Source organism: Ascaphus truei, chromosome 9 (assembly GCF_040206685.1).
Source record: "Ascaphus truei isolate aAscTru1 chromosome 9, aAscTru1.hap1, whole genome shotgun sequence".
Classification (NCBI taxonomy): domain Eukaryota; kingdom Metazoa; phylum Chordata; class Amphibia; order Anura; family Ascaphidae; genus Ascaphus; species Ascaphus truei.
In genome coordinates, this window is record NC_134491.1 from 23,524,370 (window position 1) to 23,542,307 (window position 17,938).

At 42.9% G+C, this 17,938-nt stretch overlaps 1 protein-coding gene across 13 annotated transcripts in view; it reads left to right on the plus strand.

Moving 5' to 3' along the window:
• TRIM9 (tripartite motif containing 9) overlaps positions 1-17,938 on the plus strand; it is a 124,889-nt gene that overhangs the window by 58,100 nt on the left and 48,851 nt on the right. For 5 of the 13 annotated variants that reach the window (XM_075613812.1, XM_075613811.1, XM_075613813.1 and 2 more), the window contains exons 2-3: positions 8,203-8,334; positions 9,782-9,949. In XM_075613812.1, coding sequence (XP_075469927.1) covers positions 8,203-8,334; positions 9,782-9,949 — 300 coding nt within the window. The remainder of the gene's footprint in view (positions 1-8,202; positions 8,335-9,781; positions 9,950-17,938) is intronic. The other 8 variants (XM_075613819.1, XM_075613817.1, XM_075613824.1 and 5 more) reach the window with 3 other exon arrangements.

Below are 17,938 nucleotides of genomic sequence, written 5' to 3' on the forward strand. Positions count from 1 at the left end.
TCACTAGATACAATTGGTGCACTGCTAGAGAGAGGGCAGGGCTCAAAAAGAGGTGTGCCAGAGCCTGTTTTAGGAGAGGAAGGGGATGTGACTTTGGAAATGGTTGCTATAGAAACAAAAAATGTTTGTTCCATTATAATACATTAAAAATGTCATTCAGAGTTGTTAAAAAAATTACAAGTATTTTCTCATAGTACAGAACTGATTTATGTAAAAAAAAAACACATGTACTGTAGGATATTGCTTGGTCTGCAGCTTTAATCCACACAGATCGACATTTCGGTCAAATACTCTGACCTTTGTCAACGTGACAACGGTCAGTGTATTTGGACAAAACGTAAATCTGAGTGGATTAAAGTCTTTTTTTTAATGAAGACCTGGGAGTGACTGTTCCTTCTTGTTTTAGGAGGATGTACCCCAATGGGGGGTGTTCGCTGTGCACCCGAGGCAGTTATATAGATCCAAGGTGCTGTGTGCTGGGTGATAATGGTGAAAGGCGGGGTTGCAGACCTGTCTAAGACATGCAAATGAGCATACAGTAATATTTCCATTTGCTATATGCTTTGCTGTGGAGGGTTTTTGTCACTTTTTTTTTACCCAGTAATATATATATATATATATATATATATATATATATATATATATATATATATATATATATATATATATATATATATATATATATATATATATATATATATATATAAAAAAAGAAAAAAGCTGCGCCTCTAAGGAACATGTACAAAAAATATATATATATATATATATATATATATATATATATATATATATATATATATATATGCTATAACAATATGGGATAAATACCTCAATTATAAGCAATACATACACACATATAGTAATAGGGACCTATAATATTATCAGGCCCAGAAAACATGAACAATATGATATATTAAAAAACATGCAAAAAAGGATAAACCAGTCCTCAAATAGTCCAATGAATGGTATAGGTGCTGGTATGCAGGGTCTCCGGCAGCTCTCAATATGGACTAACCACGTCCATAGAATATCTATAGAGGAAAAGAGAAGAGAGAGCGCACGCCCATAGCGTATAAAAGTTTTAATGAGGGGGAAGGGGGAGAGAGGGGGGTAAAAAACGCACTTACAAAGATGCAATTAAAATCAAGCATATGTGATATATATAATCACCACCATCCGGTTTAACTGTAGACTCTTGGGGCAGTCCCAGGCTCCGTTGGTAAAGGAGCAACGTCACAGCAGATTCCCAGGGCTGGTAACACCATCCGGTCAAACTGCAGACTTTTGAGGCCGTCCCAGGCTCCGTTGGCAATGGAGCTCAGTCCCAGCAAATTCACAAGGCAGGTGTGCTATGTATAGTCCAAGAAAGAGGTCCCGTATGGTGCCTGTAGCACTCGCGCCTGGATTAATACGCTCCAGCGCTTAGTGTAGACTCCAATGTCTTTGCGTCTGACGTCACGACGCTCCCTGACGCGTTTCGTCAGTCACGGCTAACTTTCTCAAAGGGATATCATGAGAGGGGGAGGTCCGGTATTATATAGGCAACCTCCTGGTGGTAATTAAGAGAAGTCCCCTCCCCTACTCAACTGCAATAGTTTATCGTACTGCTGCACACTTATATACACACATATGGATGTAATACAACAATTAACCTAAAAAGATTGGAGGAGATAGTGAGAGTAAAAACAAAATTAACACTTTAAATACCAGTCTAAATCACAATGCTTTTGGGATGAATGGCATATATTCTGCATATATACACATAATAACAGATCATTATATATAAAAGACCATAAATGTACACCATATGTATATTACCCATAGACTGGTATAACATTGTTCATAAGAACAGAAAAAAAAAAAAGAAAAAATCCTAAAGGTATCAGACCAGTATAAACACATACAGCCTGCATGTGACTCAAGATATCATCAGCCAATAATTGTTAGTTTATATATTAGGGATATGCTGTAATCAGTTAAATGATATTTGAGCACACCCAGTATATATAGAGGGTTGACTCACACACAGGCTAATAAAGATATAATTAATGAAAAGACAGAAGATCACATAACATCATATACAAATAGATAAAATGCAATAGTGTGCAAATATACAAACACAATCAAGTGCAAATAACCCTTGGCGGGTATGTAAATCATTTAAAAATTAAATATAGACAATGAATCATGTGATCCTAGTAGGAAAAGAAAACTGATCAGATAAGGGATAATATAAATCAGTCTAGAGTTTGTATGCCACAAACAAGGCCAGGACCCGGAGAACTATTAAATAAGTGCATATTTTGATTAATTATATTGTTAGGTAGTATGGATGAAGAGTGTAATTGTGTGAAATATGTAAAGAAGTGTATATATGGAAATAAATTTAAAATAAAAATAAAAATTAAATAAAAGAAAATTTCTTCCTTCTGTGTCATTCCCCATTATTTACTCCCCGGGCTCTAAATGGCCAAACTTAGTGAGTACTTATTCAAGTGATAGTTAATTTTAATTTTATATGAAAACTATACAAATATTATAATAGTGTATGTGAAGATAAATATCTATTACCGTCTATTGAACCTTGTGACAATCTTATTTTTAATGAAACTACATAAATGTGCAAATATAAATATTCATAGATATATCCATTGTCTAAACGGGGGGAAGGATAAGGTGGGATAGGGGGGGAGGGGAAGGGGGGGGGGGTTGGAAAGGGGAAGGAGGGTGAAGAGGGGGAGGGGGGAAGGAGGGGAGGGAAAGAGCGGGGGGAAGGTGAATCTCTGGAGGAGATCCAGACAAAGGATGGACTGAGAAGCAGAGAGAACAGGAAGAGACATCCAAGGAGTGACTAGACTAAGGTACTGACATCCAAACATTCGTTAAGTCCCCCAGGATTAAGCGTGCCCAATTGGTGAATCCAAAAGGTTTCCCGCCTACACAGTGTCTTGAATCGGTCGCCTCCTAGAACACAAGGAGAAATGGTCTCTATTCCCATAATCTGCATAGTCTTGGGATTTTGTTGATGAAATAATTTAAAGTGTCGAGAGACACTATGATTATTGAGACCCTTGATAACATTTCTCCTGTGTTCCAGGAAGCGCGTTCCCAATGTTCTCGTGGTGCGTCCAACGTATTTTAGACTGCACCCGCACTGTATAAGATACACAACGTAAGTGCTAAGACAGGTGATAGAGCTACTGATGGCATAGGTGATGCCCCTGCTGTGAGAACAGACATGAGTGTTATTCAAAAGATGCCTGCACGTAATGCATCGACTGCGGCCACAGGGATGGTTACCCAGTGGTCCCTTATTTTTTGCAGTATTACAGATCGAGGAAGACTTAAGCCTAGTGGGAGCTAATATACTTTTTATACTTCTAGCCTTCCTGTATGTGACAGTAGCTCTATCCGGCAGGATGGGTCCTAGATGGGGATCACACTTGAGAATGGACCAATGCTCGTTCAGAATTCTATTAATGGATTTTGATGACTGGTTATAGGTGGTAATAAACCTCACAGTCGACCTATCCGTCCCTGTATGTGTTACTGGGGCGCCATATCCTAAACGTTTTCCTTTTTGTTTATTTTTTGATTTCTCAAGCAAAGTGGTTCTGGCAATGGAACTTACCTTGCTGAGAGAATCGGAGACCACGACGGGATCATATCCCTTAGAAAGAAATTTCTTCCCAAGTGTGACTGACTGGTTTTCGAAGTCAACATCCCTTGTGCAGTTCCTCCGTATTCTGTTGAACTGCCCCAAGGGAATATTGTTGAGCCAGTGTTTGTGATGGTTGCTGGACGCATGGACGTAGCTGTTCACAGACACAGACTTGAAATGTGTGGTGGTGATAATATTCAAGTCTGTGTCTATGCTCAGGGCCAGATCCAGAAAGACAGTGGACAAGTTATTAATATCAAAAGTGAATTTCAGTCCAAACGAGTTGTTGCTGAAAGAGCTCAGGATATCGAATAAATCCGACTCCTCTCCATCCCAAACTATAATGATATCATCTATGAAACGGCCATAGTATACGAGACCCGCTCCAAGCAAGCTGTTCTGCCACACATGGGACTCCTCCCAATGCCCCATAAAGAGGTTGGCATAGCTGGGAGCGAATCTCGTACCCATGGCCGTTCCACAGATTTGCAAGTGAAAATTATCTTCAAATAAAAAATAATTGTGCGCGAGGATGAAGTGAATACTTTCTAAAATAAATAACCTGTGTTTTTCCGGAAAGAGTGAATCCTTGTCCAACCAGTATTTTATTGCCTCTAAACCCTTGGTATGTTCAATGCAGGTGTATAATGATGAAACATCACATGTAGCCCATAGATAGGTGGATTTCCACTTAATATCAGAAATGGAGTCGATGACATGGAGCGTATCCCTAACATGGGACCTCAGTGCAGTGACGTAGGGGTGGAGAAAATAGTCAACATATTGGGATAGGGTTGATATTGGGATAGGGTTGATGTCATCGACTCCACGCCCGATACTATGGGTCTACCCGGGGGATTGGACAAGGATTTGTGCACTTTAGGAAGGTGATAAAAAAATAGGAGTGCGTGGATGTGAACAAAATAGAAATTTATATTCCGCTTTTGAAATAATACCATCACCCAGTGCAGAAATAAGGAGCTCCTTCAGCAACAACTGGTAAGAGTCCACTGGATCGGACTCCAACAAGGTATAGGAGGCCGAGTCACCCAGGAGTCTGCGTGCCTCAGTGAGATAGGCAGATAAGTCCTGAATGACTATGCCCCCCCCCTTATCGGCCTGTCTGATAACTGCTGTGACGTTGCTCCTTTACCAACGGAGCCTGGGACTGCCCCAAGAGTCTACAGTTAAACCGGATGGTGGTGATTATATATATCACATATGCTTGATTTTAATTGCATCTTTGTAAGTGCGTTTTTTACCCCCCTCTCTCCCCCTTCCCCCTCATTAAAACTTTTATACGCTATGGGCGTGCGCTCTCTCTTCTCTTTTCCTCTATATATATATATATATATATATATATATATATATCTCGTAAACTCAGAGACTGGTTAAGAAAACACAGATATTGTATTTGCTCACTCACAGGGTAGCAGCATCTATCCCCATATTATATAGGCCATTCATTGGTAAAGACATAATTAACCCAGAGGCTTGAGTGCTTTGACTGCACTGTAACTCCAATGTGTTATGTGAAGTGTGAATGCTGTTCATACACAATATTACAGCTGTGCCTACACTGGAGTGATGAGCCATGGAGGTCGGCTTGCATGAGGTTGTAGGGAGTGATAATGACAAACAGTTTTGTTCTCCGCTATTCCTCTATTCTTTTTATCTACATACAGTAGTATGTAGTATCTGATGTTAAATTAAGACCGTTCTTGTCACACAGCTAAACGTAAAGGTGGAGAACAGCGTATCTTAGCTCCATTTATTCTTTAAAGTAGGGGTGCTCAACTCCAGTCCTTAACACCCCCCCCTCCGCCCCCACAGGTCTGGTTTTCAGGATATCCCTGCTTCAGCACAGGTGGCTGAATCAGAGGCTCAGTCTTTGACTGAGGCACTGATTGAGCCACCTGTGCTGAAGCAGGGATATCCTGAAAACCTGATCTGTTGGTGGCCATTGAGGACTGAAGTTGGCCACTCCTGGTTTAGACCTCCTAATTGAGCCATCTGTGCTGAAGCTGGTATATGCTGAAAACCTGAGCTGTTGGGGTGGCTTGAGGACTGGAGTTGAGCACCCCTGCTTTAAAGCTGCTTTTGCATTAGTAGTGGGGCTATATAAACATATTTGATCTGTAAATCCTGAGTGTTTTGAGGGCAATGAGAATTAGCTCATTTTTATCTAGAACTGACCTAAGAAAAGAAGTTTCTTATATCTCTCCCACCTGCTATATGCCTATCTCTGTGTTACATTTGCTTTTATTATTCACATTGGTATATATACAGTATGCACTGTACATATAATATATACAGGCAGTCCTCGTTTTACAACGCTTCGCTTTACAACGAATGGCTTATCCAACGCTTTGCAATGCATACCTATATTCATTTTTACAACGCCAAAATGGCTTATCCAACGCTCTTACGACGCTTTGCAACGTTGTGTATGTGTGTATATATATACACATTCACATAAACAACGTTGCAAAGCGTCGTAAGAGCGTATATATATAATATTATACTATATAATATTATATTATACTATATAATATATTATTTATTATGTTATATTATATATATAATACAGTATATACACTATATAATTTATGTGTGTGCTGCATATCTTATTGCCTGCATAAAATATTTGGTGTATTTTAGTGTTAAAAATGCCTTCAGGAATGGATCCTTTCATTTAAACAGTGTTCCTATGGGAAAACATGTTTCGCTTTACAACGTTTCGCTTTACAACGCCATTTTGAGTAACGCATTGTGTCGGATAACCGAGGACTGCCTGTATATATATATATATATATATATTATAGATATACAAAACGTAAGCACTTGTTTAGATTAATCCAATGTATAGAATCTTAGAGTAGTATATTTAATATGCAGCGTCTGTTCATTGGTGCCCGTATATGATTTTTACTTAGAGCTGAGTTTAAGAGCTTGTACAGGCTTTAAAAGATTCACGGACACTAGATTCTTTCCTTTGATGACGAAACGCGTTGGGACCCGGATGCTGTGATCTATTACGTCATCGCGTGACCACGAGCGACTCGTGTATCGAGACACTTGCGCTATTTTATGTGGTTAGAGTGATACATTTGTTGAACTGTATTGCTGCTCTGTACTCTTGGAGACTAGAACACAAGGACTCCATTGTTTCATCTTGGCCCCTGGAATCTCAAAGTGATGATCCCTTGCTGTGGTATATGAAAAGTTCCAGATGAGTACCATCTCTCTGAGATAGATTATCTCTAAATGCGTATACCCTAGCTACACTTGTGAGTGTGCTATTTTACACATTCTATTTTGGAAATAAATGTCTGCACAGATTTATGCTATGTGGTATGCGCTTCTTTTTTCTTTTTTATATATATATATATATATATATATATATATATATATATATATATATATATGTTATGATGGGTGAAAAAGGCGACCAGAAACCTCCACCATATAGCATATAGCAAATGAGATATATATATATATATATATATATATACACACCCACACACACATACAGTTATATATAGATTATATAGTTATATAGTGTACCAAGTGATCATCATTTGTATTAACTCTTGTGCTATTCCAGGGGATGGTCAACTCCAGTCCTCAAGCACCACCAGCAGTTCAGGTTTTAAATACCGTATTGGGCTGAATATAGTCCGGCCTCGCACATAATACGGCCCTAGGGGTTTGAAGGTGTTCTACATGAAAAATAAAAGGTGTTGGGCTGCGCATATATTCCGAGTACAGTTTTCGGAAGGACATTTTTAGGGAAAAAACATAGCACTATATTCGTGCCAATACGGTATATCCCTGTCCCAGCACAGGCGGCTCAATCAGAGGCTCAGTCAAAGATAGGATAGGAGTTGGCCGTCCCTGTCTTCCTCCATAACTCCCAGCATGACTGCATGACCAAAGGGATAACATTCCTGAGCCAATCACTAACACGCATATTGCTCAACATAGCAACATTGTGATTATTGATTGGATCCCCAGCAGCCATACTCTCCACCCAGGAACATGAGCCCACGTTGCTGTGGTACACTGTACGTCCCATTTGCGTGAATGGGCTATAAAGTCTTTTACAGCACTGTGAGCTGTTTTAGGGCTTAGGAAATATGGCCAGTGTAACGTTTGGTATCTGAGGCACAAGAATATATGGTGACGTGCTCAGAATCACAAAGTGATAAATGGTTGGATTAAGCTCTCAAGTTTATGTATTCAATGCTGTGCCCACCACACCAAACATGATCTGATAGATTTAAATACTGGGTAGAATGAGTGAACACACACAAAGCGTGCTCTAGGCACAACAAAGTGGCATGTGCTAGAACAGGAGCGGCCAACTCCAGTCCTCAAGGGCCACCAACTAGTCAGGTTTTAAGGATATCCCTGCTTCAGCACAGGTGGCTCAATCACTGAATCGTTTTTAAAGGGACATTTACAAAGATGCTTCTAGGGCTTGTTCTGTTTTATTGGTAACCACTTCTGTTTAAAGACCCACTCCTCTCTCTTTGCAGAGTCAACTTTCCCAGGCCCTGAACGGACTGTCAGACAGAGCCAAGGAAGCCAAAGAGTTCCTAGTGCAGCTGCGAAACATGGTCCAGCTAATCCAGGTACAGTTATCCGCTGAGAAAGAAACCAACCAAAAGGTTAATACGCAATTTGTCATGATATTCTTCCTTGAGTCATGGAATATTTGCTGGGCCGGGGTGGGAGTTACAGCTCCAAGTTAAGACAATTGCAGGTGTGGCGTGCGCCATAGTTAATGTTACCTCAACACGGCAAAATATTTGCCAATATGTCATGAATTTCCGATTTAAGCGGTCATGCTTGCATAGTAAATATCAATATACTGTACAAAGCAATATATAAAAACTGAATGTCATGGCTCATATCTGCACAGTGAATTCACCTCCCAAGCAGTTGGACCACTGCTCTAATTATATCAATAACTGTCTTTTGTTTAGTCATTTGCTAGCATCAGAGATGTGCAGATATGTCCCAGATTGGTTCGTAAATGTTTTTTTGAATGATTGTGTTTGTGCGCAAATACAAAAAAAGTCACTCCAATGCTATTTGGGCGTAGCAAAATGGAGAAGCCGCCGTCTCATTTAATAAAGGGGCGAATAGATTTCCTAAAAAAAAAAAAAAAATCAACATATTTTGGGGTCAATTTAACATCATTGTTGAAAGGAGCAGCTGTTGCAAAATTTAGTATTCAATAAGAGTGTTTTTCACATTTTTCACATCTGCAAAATTACCAATAAAGCTGCAATATAAGTGCTAAAATGGAGCTATGGCACAGCTCATATACCTGCCCCAATCACTCATACATATATGTGACAGGCGTATAAAAGTTGACAAATTGTACTTGTCCCTTATTCAGGTCTCCTCATCGGGAATTCCAATCCTAGATGGCGGCTTTTCACTTCTTTTTTTGTGTGTTCGGTTTCAGTCACTCCTTTCTCTTGGTGTTTTCGGGGGGTTTCCGGATATATTTTTTTTTATTCGTACACCATTTTTATTGAATCGGCTGAAATGCTTGGAATTTTGCGCAGGGGATTTGTTTGCCAAAGCTGATATTTCGGCGTTTATTGAATAAGGCAGTGAGTGTGAGCTCTCGACCTTTCATTTTCAGTATTTTCCCAATAATTGTTATTCTGCTTCATATGTTGTGTAATCTAAAACAGGGACGCTCAAATCCAGGCCTCAAGACCCCTCCAACAGGTCAGGTTTTCAGGATATTGACTGAGCCTCCTGTGCTGAAGCAGGGATAGCCTGAAAACCAGACCTATTGGTGGCCATTGAGGACTGGAGTTGGCCTCCTGGTTTAGACCATTTGCATCCATACTTTCTGCAAACCGCCATGTCTCAATTAAGGAAGGTATATGCGCTAATTGTCTCAATTAAGGAAGCTATATGTGCTAATCATGTTTTGTCTCCACAGTTTTTTTTTATATCCAGTAATATTTAAAGCAGCACTTTTTTTTTCCAAATGTAAGCAAAGAAAAGAAGAAAAATAGTGTAAGATGAGTTGAGCTGATTCTTATGTCAACCTACTTTTAGCTGCAATTGAGTTCTCGTAATGATGTCTAGGTTACTGATGTCCAGGGTAAACCTAACAGCACATGTGTAACACAGGAGAATAGTGTGGAGTTTGAAGCCTGTCTGGTCGCCCAATGTGATGCTTTGATTGATGCTCTGAACAGAAGAAAGGTTCAGCTTCTCGCCCGGGTTAACAAGGAGCACGAACACAAGCTCAAGGTGGGTGCATTATATTTGGCGTAATATATTTGGACAAAGTTGCAAGTGGTTCGCCTCAAAAATATGCACTGGCGGATCCCAAGCACTGTAGTGGGTTCCTGAGCCCGTGTGGGGTCTGCGCACTTAGCAAAGCCCCAAACTGCACCATAGCGTCAATTGCAACAGGAGCATCCAAAGTCGCTCCCCACAGTACTTTGTATCCACAGCTGCAGTGCATTGTGGGGCGTGACTTTGCAGTGCTCCTGCAGTGATTGACGGCTATACCCCCACCCCCTGTGTAGACACTGAGGTGGAGTTTGGGGTGTTATTAAGAGTGGGTTCCCCCCACGAGCTCAGGACACTATACTGCCTGCGATCGGTCACACAGTTTTGTTAGCGATAGTCTGAGTAGTAATAAGATTTATTAATTATGTTTAACGTCTTATAACAAGAAACTTTCAGACAATAAAATCTGCACTATCTCCTAAATGCCTGGTTAAAATTCAAATTACAGCTACTGTCATCCTGCAAAAAGGTGAAGATTTTCTAGGAAGGATGTTATTAATTATAACATGAACAATACTAGGTGTCAGGCAGCAGATAGGCACCTTGTTTTAATTTGCTTTTCGTATTGCTTATACATTAAATACATACTGTAACACAAATTGAGAGGGAGATGTAACCCAAACACCTTTGTGCCTTTTCTGTCCATATCCCTAAAAAGACCATGATCTGTGCTTGTGTATTTTGGAGGAATGCTTTAAAGTGGCGTTACCTTTTTGTTGTCGTTTTCTTTTACTAGCTGGGAATCAGGGGGTCTCCGAAGTGGAACGTCGTTGATTTCAGCTCCGGGGACCCCCGTCTTCCCGAGTTACTTACATCGGAAGGTGATGCCGGGAGCGTCTTCGGCTGGGCACAGAAAATTTATTTTTTAAAGGTCCCGTAGCCCGCGGGCCAATAGAAAGCCGCAATGTCATCCCTTGCAGCTTCCTATTGGCCCGCATGATGCAGGACCTTTAAACATGCAAGTGATACCATCATCAGCTTCCGATGTTCGTATCTCGGGGAGCAGGGAATGATGTTGCTATGCAGGAAACTTGCTAATCACATTTCTAATATTCAATTCCAATCTTACAGCTGCAGCTTTGTATTGCGGCCTCAGACCTGGCACATTAAATAGATGCAGAAATTACAAGAGACATAATCGTTGATGCCTTTAATTACATAATTGCAAAGTCTGCCAAAGTGCCTTCATCCATCGAAGTCAAAAGACGCACCAAACAATTATGGTTTGAAATGCCGACTTGATTGTAAAGCGACCTTTTTGTTTAACTCCCAGGCCCTTATTTTGTCAGGTGTGATAAGCAAAGATAATGTGCTACCGCAGGAAAAGCCTATTAAAGTCAATGCGATAGCACGTCATCTGCACTATCATACTTTACAGGGCCATATTCCGGGGGCCCAGGGCCGGCTTGATGTCGATGCCGTCACACCGAGCTCCACGCTTACAAAGGCGCCACGTTCTTCCCCACAGCAGTTAAATTGATTGCCGGGGGAGAGCGCGGGGCCTCTGTAGGTGCTTCTTACCATCTCTCCGGCATCTACTCATCTCTGCACCGTGGCGGCATCACGTTGCCGTGGCAACGTGACACCGCTATGTGACATGACGCCACGACGTCGCTGAGATGAGGAGCAGCAGGAGATGCCGGAGCAGGTAATAGGCCCCGCGCGCTCCCGCGGCACCGACCCCCACTACATTTCAACCCGGCTCTGACACTATCCCTTGTCGCCGGCCTTCACTAAGCTCCAATAAGGGGCATCGGAGCTCGATCCAGAGTTAATTGCCATTGAATGGCATGAAGGGCAGTGAACATTTCCAGTGCCTGTGTACCAGCGGACTTATGGGTCCGTATTGGTAGTGATCACACGGTCTCTGCCGCCCACCCACCAGTTTTCTGAACAGAAGTGGAGGGGTGTAACAGAGACTTATCCCTGTTAAAGAAACTTGCCTCTAATCCAGAAGTGTGCTGGTTAATTGCATACCAGCAATTAACCAACTCCACCTGGCTGATCAGAGCCCTCTCAGAAATAGCCTGTTCTGAGACAGGAAGGAGGATTCCTTAGTCTCACAATCGGGGGCTGAACCAAGGAAGAAAAGATATCTTGAGCTGCAGAGAAACTGCAGGCTGATGGCAAGACATAGGGGACCAGACCTGTATACCTGGACAGACACTGCCTTAGCACACAAGGGTGCTGACCCAGGAGAGCAGAGCAGCCTTCCCTTACAGCTACAAGAAACAGATAAGACTTTCTTATGGGACTGTTATATATCTGTATATATGTATATATATATTTGGGCTGGTAAATAGCTCAGCTAACCACCTAATTAGAGAGGGCTGGACTACATGTGTAGATATCCTAAAAAGCGGAGTAGGTTTTTCTTTGGCTTATTTTGAATGTTTTGCTGTGTTAAAGGGAGAGGCGCAATAAAGCCTAATTTTAGTTTCACTTTAAACGGTCTCCATTGCGAACCTCTGCACACGTCTCTTACATATGGGGTTAGAAGTGGGATGAGAGGTGGCCCTTGAAGTTTAAAGGGGACCTGGAGACTGCCTGTGAACATTTTTGTGCTTTTGCCTGCATAGTTCCTGCAACAATCTGAGCAACACAACAAAGAATCATGTGCAGCAGTGACCAGAATTAAAGGGCTACACATCCAGGCAGGAAAACTACACTGCACTGAAGAAAGCCACAATGCCACAGTTGGACTGGGAAGACTGCGACAGACGGTGACCCACACAAGGGACTGATGCTGTAACCAGAGTCTACCCCACTACCGGTGGAAGAAAAAAAAAACACCTGGGAATTTAAAATGGCTGCCCAGCTGAAGTCAAATGAAGAAAGTGCAGGAAAAACGGCGGTGCATCTGCTGCTGCTGCTGAAGATTTAAAACCACACACTGCAAACCACTTTGATAAAGCGTGGGATACCACGTGAAACGCATTGGAGTGTCCTTTTGGCTGTTTTTATCATGCCCTAAATAAATTTTTGCACCTAGGAAACTTTGTGGTTTGCAGTGTGTGGTTTTAAATCTTCAGCAGCAGCAGCAGATGCACCGCCGTTTTTCCTGCACTTTCTTCAATTGTTCCTTGGTAGGAGCACGCTGGACAGGACCAGGATATCCCCAAGGTCAGCAGTGAGTAATCCATTTACTTCATTTATGTGATCAGTCCCACACACGGTTACCTAGACCACCACACAAGACTTACCTATTTGGCTAGTGGCAAAATCTATGGGAGTGTGTTTAACGTTGGACTATTTGGAATCCTGGGTCTTATGAACTGTCCTATGCTATGAAGATGTTTATATATATATATATATATAATTATATATATAATGATCAAATATTGCATACTCCTGGTTAGCATCACAAGTGGGAATTAACCCTCCCCTTCCCTTCTATGTTCAGCTGAAGTCAAAAACAGACTCTGCAAGAATGGGGAAGAAAATGTATTCCTTGTGTAAAGAGCCCAGCCACACGGAGCAGTGTCCCTTCAGGCCTTATTCAGACGATGAGGATGGCCCCTATGTGGCCCCAGAAAAAGGGCAGCAGCCAGAGGACTATTTTTTTCAACGAGCCAAGGAACTGCAGCAGCAAGCAGTGCGCTGGGGTCACAAGGAAGGTACAGAAGTTTTACTTAGCAAGTGCACATCCAGTATCACTGATGAGAGAATGTGTGCACAGTACTGCTTATGTTAAAACATAAACAAAGTAAAGAAACATAAAACATACCAAAGTAAAGAAGAAGAAAAAGTCTACAGAGACGCCTGTGAGAGCTACGAACTCTACAAGCAAAGTCTGCACACCTGTAGGACTACCACAATTTGGGGTTCTCGCGAATATAGTTACAACAGCTGCAATTGCGCCTCCTGAGGTCAGGAAGAAAAATACACCTGATAGCCCCCAAATGGAGGACAAGATGTGGCGTTCCTGTAATGAACCCTACCCCACGGAAGAGTGACCCTTCCAGTCCGATAAGGAGGAAGACATCTCTTACGGGGAACCCGAACCGAATCACATCCACAAAACACCCCAAGAATGGTGGGGGTGCCTGAACTCGGTACGCACCAAACAAACAGGTCTCAATGACCCCGAATATTCCTGCCAGCAATTTCAAGGCAAGCCTGGCGGATACAGTGAAGCTGCTGAAGTTTCAAATCAAGACGGAGACCCCAGTATCCCTGATGGGACGGAGTCGTCCAAAACAAAAAGGCGGAAAAAGAAAAACGGGTTGTCACTTACCGTGGAAGGAACAGACACGTCCGCAGATCCCGCGAAGAAAAAGGGGGACCGAGATGCCCTGCAGCCTAGAGAAAATGGAGAATTCGTCCTGCGGATGACAGAATATCCAGAGGGCCAAAGGCAGAAGTCATGTACCCCAAAGAAGTGTCTGTCCGGTACTGATGGTGAGAAACCCTCAACCAACCATACCAGGGAAGCGGAGCCGGAACAAGTGAGTGACGATCCCTTGACCAGCCCTGAAGATGCTCTGCAAAATTCCAGGCATAACTGTGATATGCTCCGTGAACAATTGAAAATGGAGAGAGAAAATAATGCTGAGCTACAGAAGACTGCTCGCAATTTACCCGGCGGCCAAGACCGAATTGGTGGATCTAAGGACAGATATAGATACAGCAAACGCTACAATTACTGCCATGGATGAAAAGCAGAGTCAATCTGATAGAATGATTACTAATCTGAAGCAGAAGTATGAGGAGGCACTGAAGGAGATTAGTCTCTCTCAGCAAGTGTTTCGCAAGTGCCATAGAGAGGTGGAACCCTCTCAGAATGAGGTTCTCACACTCCGCATAGAAGTGAATGCCTCACACCAGGAGGTCAACAGTGTCCGGACAGAGGTGGACATATCCCAGAAGGAGGTTCAAACAGCGGTACCGAGAAGGGGGCCGCCATGTCTGCGCATGCGCAGAACGAGCCAGTCCGAGGTCACACATGTGCAGAACGGGTTGGTCCGAGGTTGCGCATGCGCAGAATGTGGGGGTTTGCAGAGGTTGCGCATGCGTAGAAGGGCGAATTGCCGGTCTATACACACACAGAAAATCACACACAGATTTTCGCTTTGCGGCGGGTCTTTCGAACGGAACTCGCCGCATGCCCGGGGCCCTCCTGTATTACAAAATAAAAGACTACTGCAGGGGTGGCCACCTCCAGTCCACAAGAGGTCAGGTTTTCAGGATATCCCTGCTTCAGCACAGGTGGCTCAATCAGTGGCTCAGTCGAAGACTACACCACCTGTGTTGTAGCTGGGATATCCTAAAAACCTGACCTGTTGTTGGCCCTTGAAGACTGGAGTTGGCCACCCCTGCACTACTGTATTCACCTGCTTTGCCGAATGCAATCCAAACAAAAGGGAAATCCCTTTGTAAGAGACGTGTGGAGAAGTACGCAATGGAGACCATTTAAAGTGAAACTAAAATTAGGCTTTATTGCGCCTCTCACTTTAACACAGCAAAACATTCAAAATAAGCCAAAGAAAAACCTACTCCGCTTTGGAGGATATCTAGACATGTAGTCCAGCCCTCTAATTGGGTGGTTAGCTAAGCTATTTACTAGCCCAAATATATATACAGATATATAACAGTCCAATAAGAAAGTCTTATCTGTTTCTTGTAGCTGTAGGGGAAGGCCGCTCTGCTCTCCTGGGTCAGCACCCTTGTGTGCCAAGGCAATGTTTGTCCATGAGAGCTCTAATCAGCCAGATGGAGTTGGTTAATTGCTGGTATGCAATTAACCATCACACTGTTGGATTAGAGGCACTTTTCTTTAACAGGGATAAGTCCCTGTTACATACCTCCCCTGTTTGTGGGAAGCTCGGGCTTACCATGGCCGAAGCCCATCCTTCCACTCTTATTCGAGATCTCTGACTCAAATGAGAGTGGATGGAGGAAGAGAACCCTTCGTCCCGCTGGAATTGGAGCCCTTTCTCCAGTTTATTTGTGTCTCCTCCCGGAGGTGCTTGAGATCAGCACTCCCCAGTCGCACGAGGAGGACTTTTTCCAAGTATAGTCTTTTTACTGAGTGCGTGGTCATGAGATTTCCCTTGCGTCGGGCGCTTCTCTTTTTGTAGGCAGACTGTATGGCGACAGTTGCAGAGCGTTTAAGAATCGCCCTTTGAGTTTTCTGTTCTTGAAGCTGTCTTTCTGCACTTTTTCCACTCAATGGAGTTGCCAGTTCAGCATCTTTGGGATTGAGTTCCACATCCACTCCCAGAGAACGTCCTATCTTTTCAGCTTCATCAGCTAAGAATTCTTCTGTATTGTATGTCTTTATTTATATAGCGCTATTAATGTACATAGCGCTTCACAGTAGTAATACATGTGGTAATCAAATAAATAACAGATAATATAAATAACAGATCATGGGAATAAGTGCTTCTTTTGACATAAAAGTAACATTATGGAAGAGGAGTCCCTGCCCCGAGGAGCTTACAGTCTAATTGGTAGGTAGGGAGAACGTACAGAGACAGGGAGGGATTTCATGAGGGGAGATGCTGAGACAGATCTAGGAAAGAGTAGAGTGATTCTGGCAGCAGCATTTAGGATAGATTGTAGGGGAGACAGGTGAGAGGCAGGAAGGCCGGACAGCAGGAGGTTACAGTAATCAAGACGGGAGAGAATGAGGGCCTGAGTCAGAGTTTTAGCAGTCGAGTAACAGAGGAAAGGGCGTATCTTTGTGATATTGCGGAGGAAAAAGCGACAAGTTTTAGAAATGTTTTGAATGTGAGGGGCGAATGTGAGAGAGGAGTCGAGTGCGACCAATAGGCAGCGTGCTTGGGCTACTAGGTGAATGATCGTAGTTCCAACAGTAATGTGGAAGGAGGTAGTATGGCCAGGTTTGGGAGGAAGTATGAGGAGCTCTGTTTTAGCCATGTTGAGTTTAAGGCGGCGGAGGGCCATCCAGGATGATGTAGCAGAGAGAAATTCAGAAACTTTGGTTTGTACAGCAGGTGTAAGGTCGGGTGTTAAAAAGTATATTTGTGTGTCGTCAGCATAGAGGTGATAATTAAACCCAAAAGATGTTATTAGGTCACCTAGAGAGAGTGTGTACAGAGAAAAGAGAAGGGGTCCCAGGACAGAGCCCTGGGGTACCCCCACAGAGAGATCAATAGAGGAGGAGGAGGTGTTAGCAGAAGAGACACTGAAAGTACGATGGGAGAGGTAGGATGAGATCCAGGATAGCTTTGTTCCGAATACCAAGAGTATGGAGAATGTGAAGGAGAAGAGGATGGCCCACGGTGTCAAATGCTGCAGAGAGGTCGAGTAATATGAGCAGAGTGTAATGACCTCTGTCTTTGGCAGCATGGAGGTCGTCAGTTATTTTAGTGATGGCTGTTTCCATGGAGTGAGCAGTGCGGAAGCCAGATTGCAGAGGGTCTAGGAGAGAATAGGTGTTGAGAAAATGGAGCAAGCGAGAGAATACAAGACGTTCAAGGAGTTTAGAGGCAAAAGGCAGAAGGGAGACAGGTCGATAGTTAGAAAGACAGGTAGGGTCGAGCTTGCTGTTTTTGAGTAATGGTATAACGGTTGCATGCTTGAAGAAGGATGGAAAGGTACCAGAGTAGAGGGTAGAGTTAAAGATCTGTGTGAGCATACGGATTATAGAATGAGCAAGAGGTTTTAGGAGATGGGAGGGAATGGGGTCAAGAAGGCAAGTGGTAGAGGGAGAAGAGGCGATCAACAGAGACACATCCCCCTCTGAGACAGTGGAAAAAGAGTCAAGGAAGGCAGGAGGAGAGTTAGGAAGAGGTGTAGGATGGGAAGAAGAAACAGAGGGGATGTTCTGACGTATGGATTCCACCTTTTCCTTAAAATAGTCAGCAAAGTCCTGAGCGGAGATGGAGGAAGGAGAGGCAGCAGAGGGTGGTTTGAGTAGAGTATCAAAGACAGAGAACAGTCGGCGTGGGTTAGACTTGTGCATGTTGATTAGTGAAG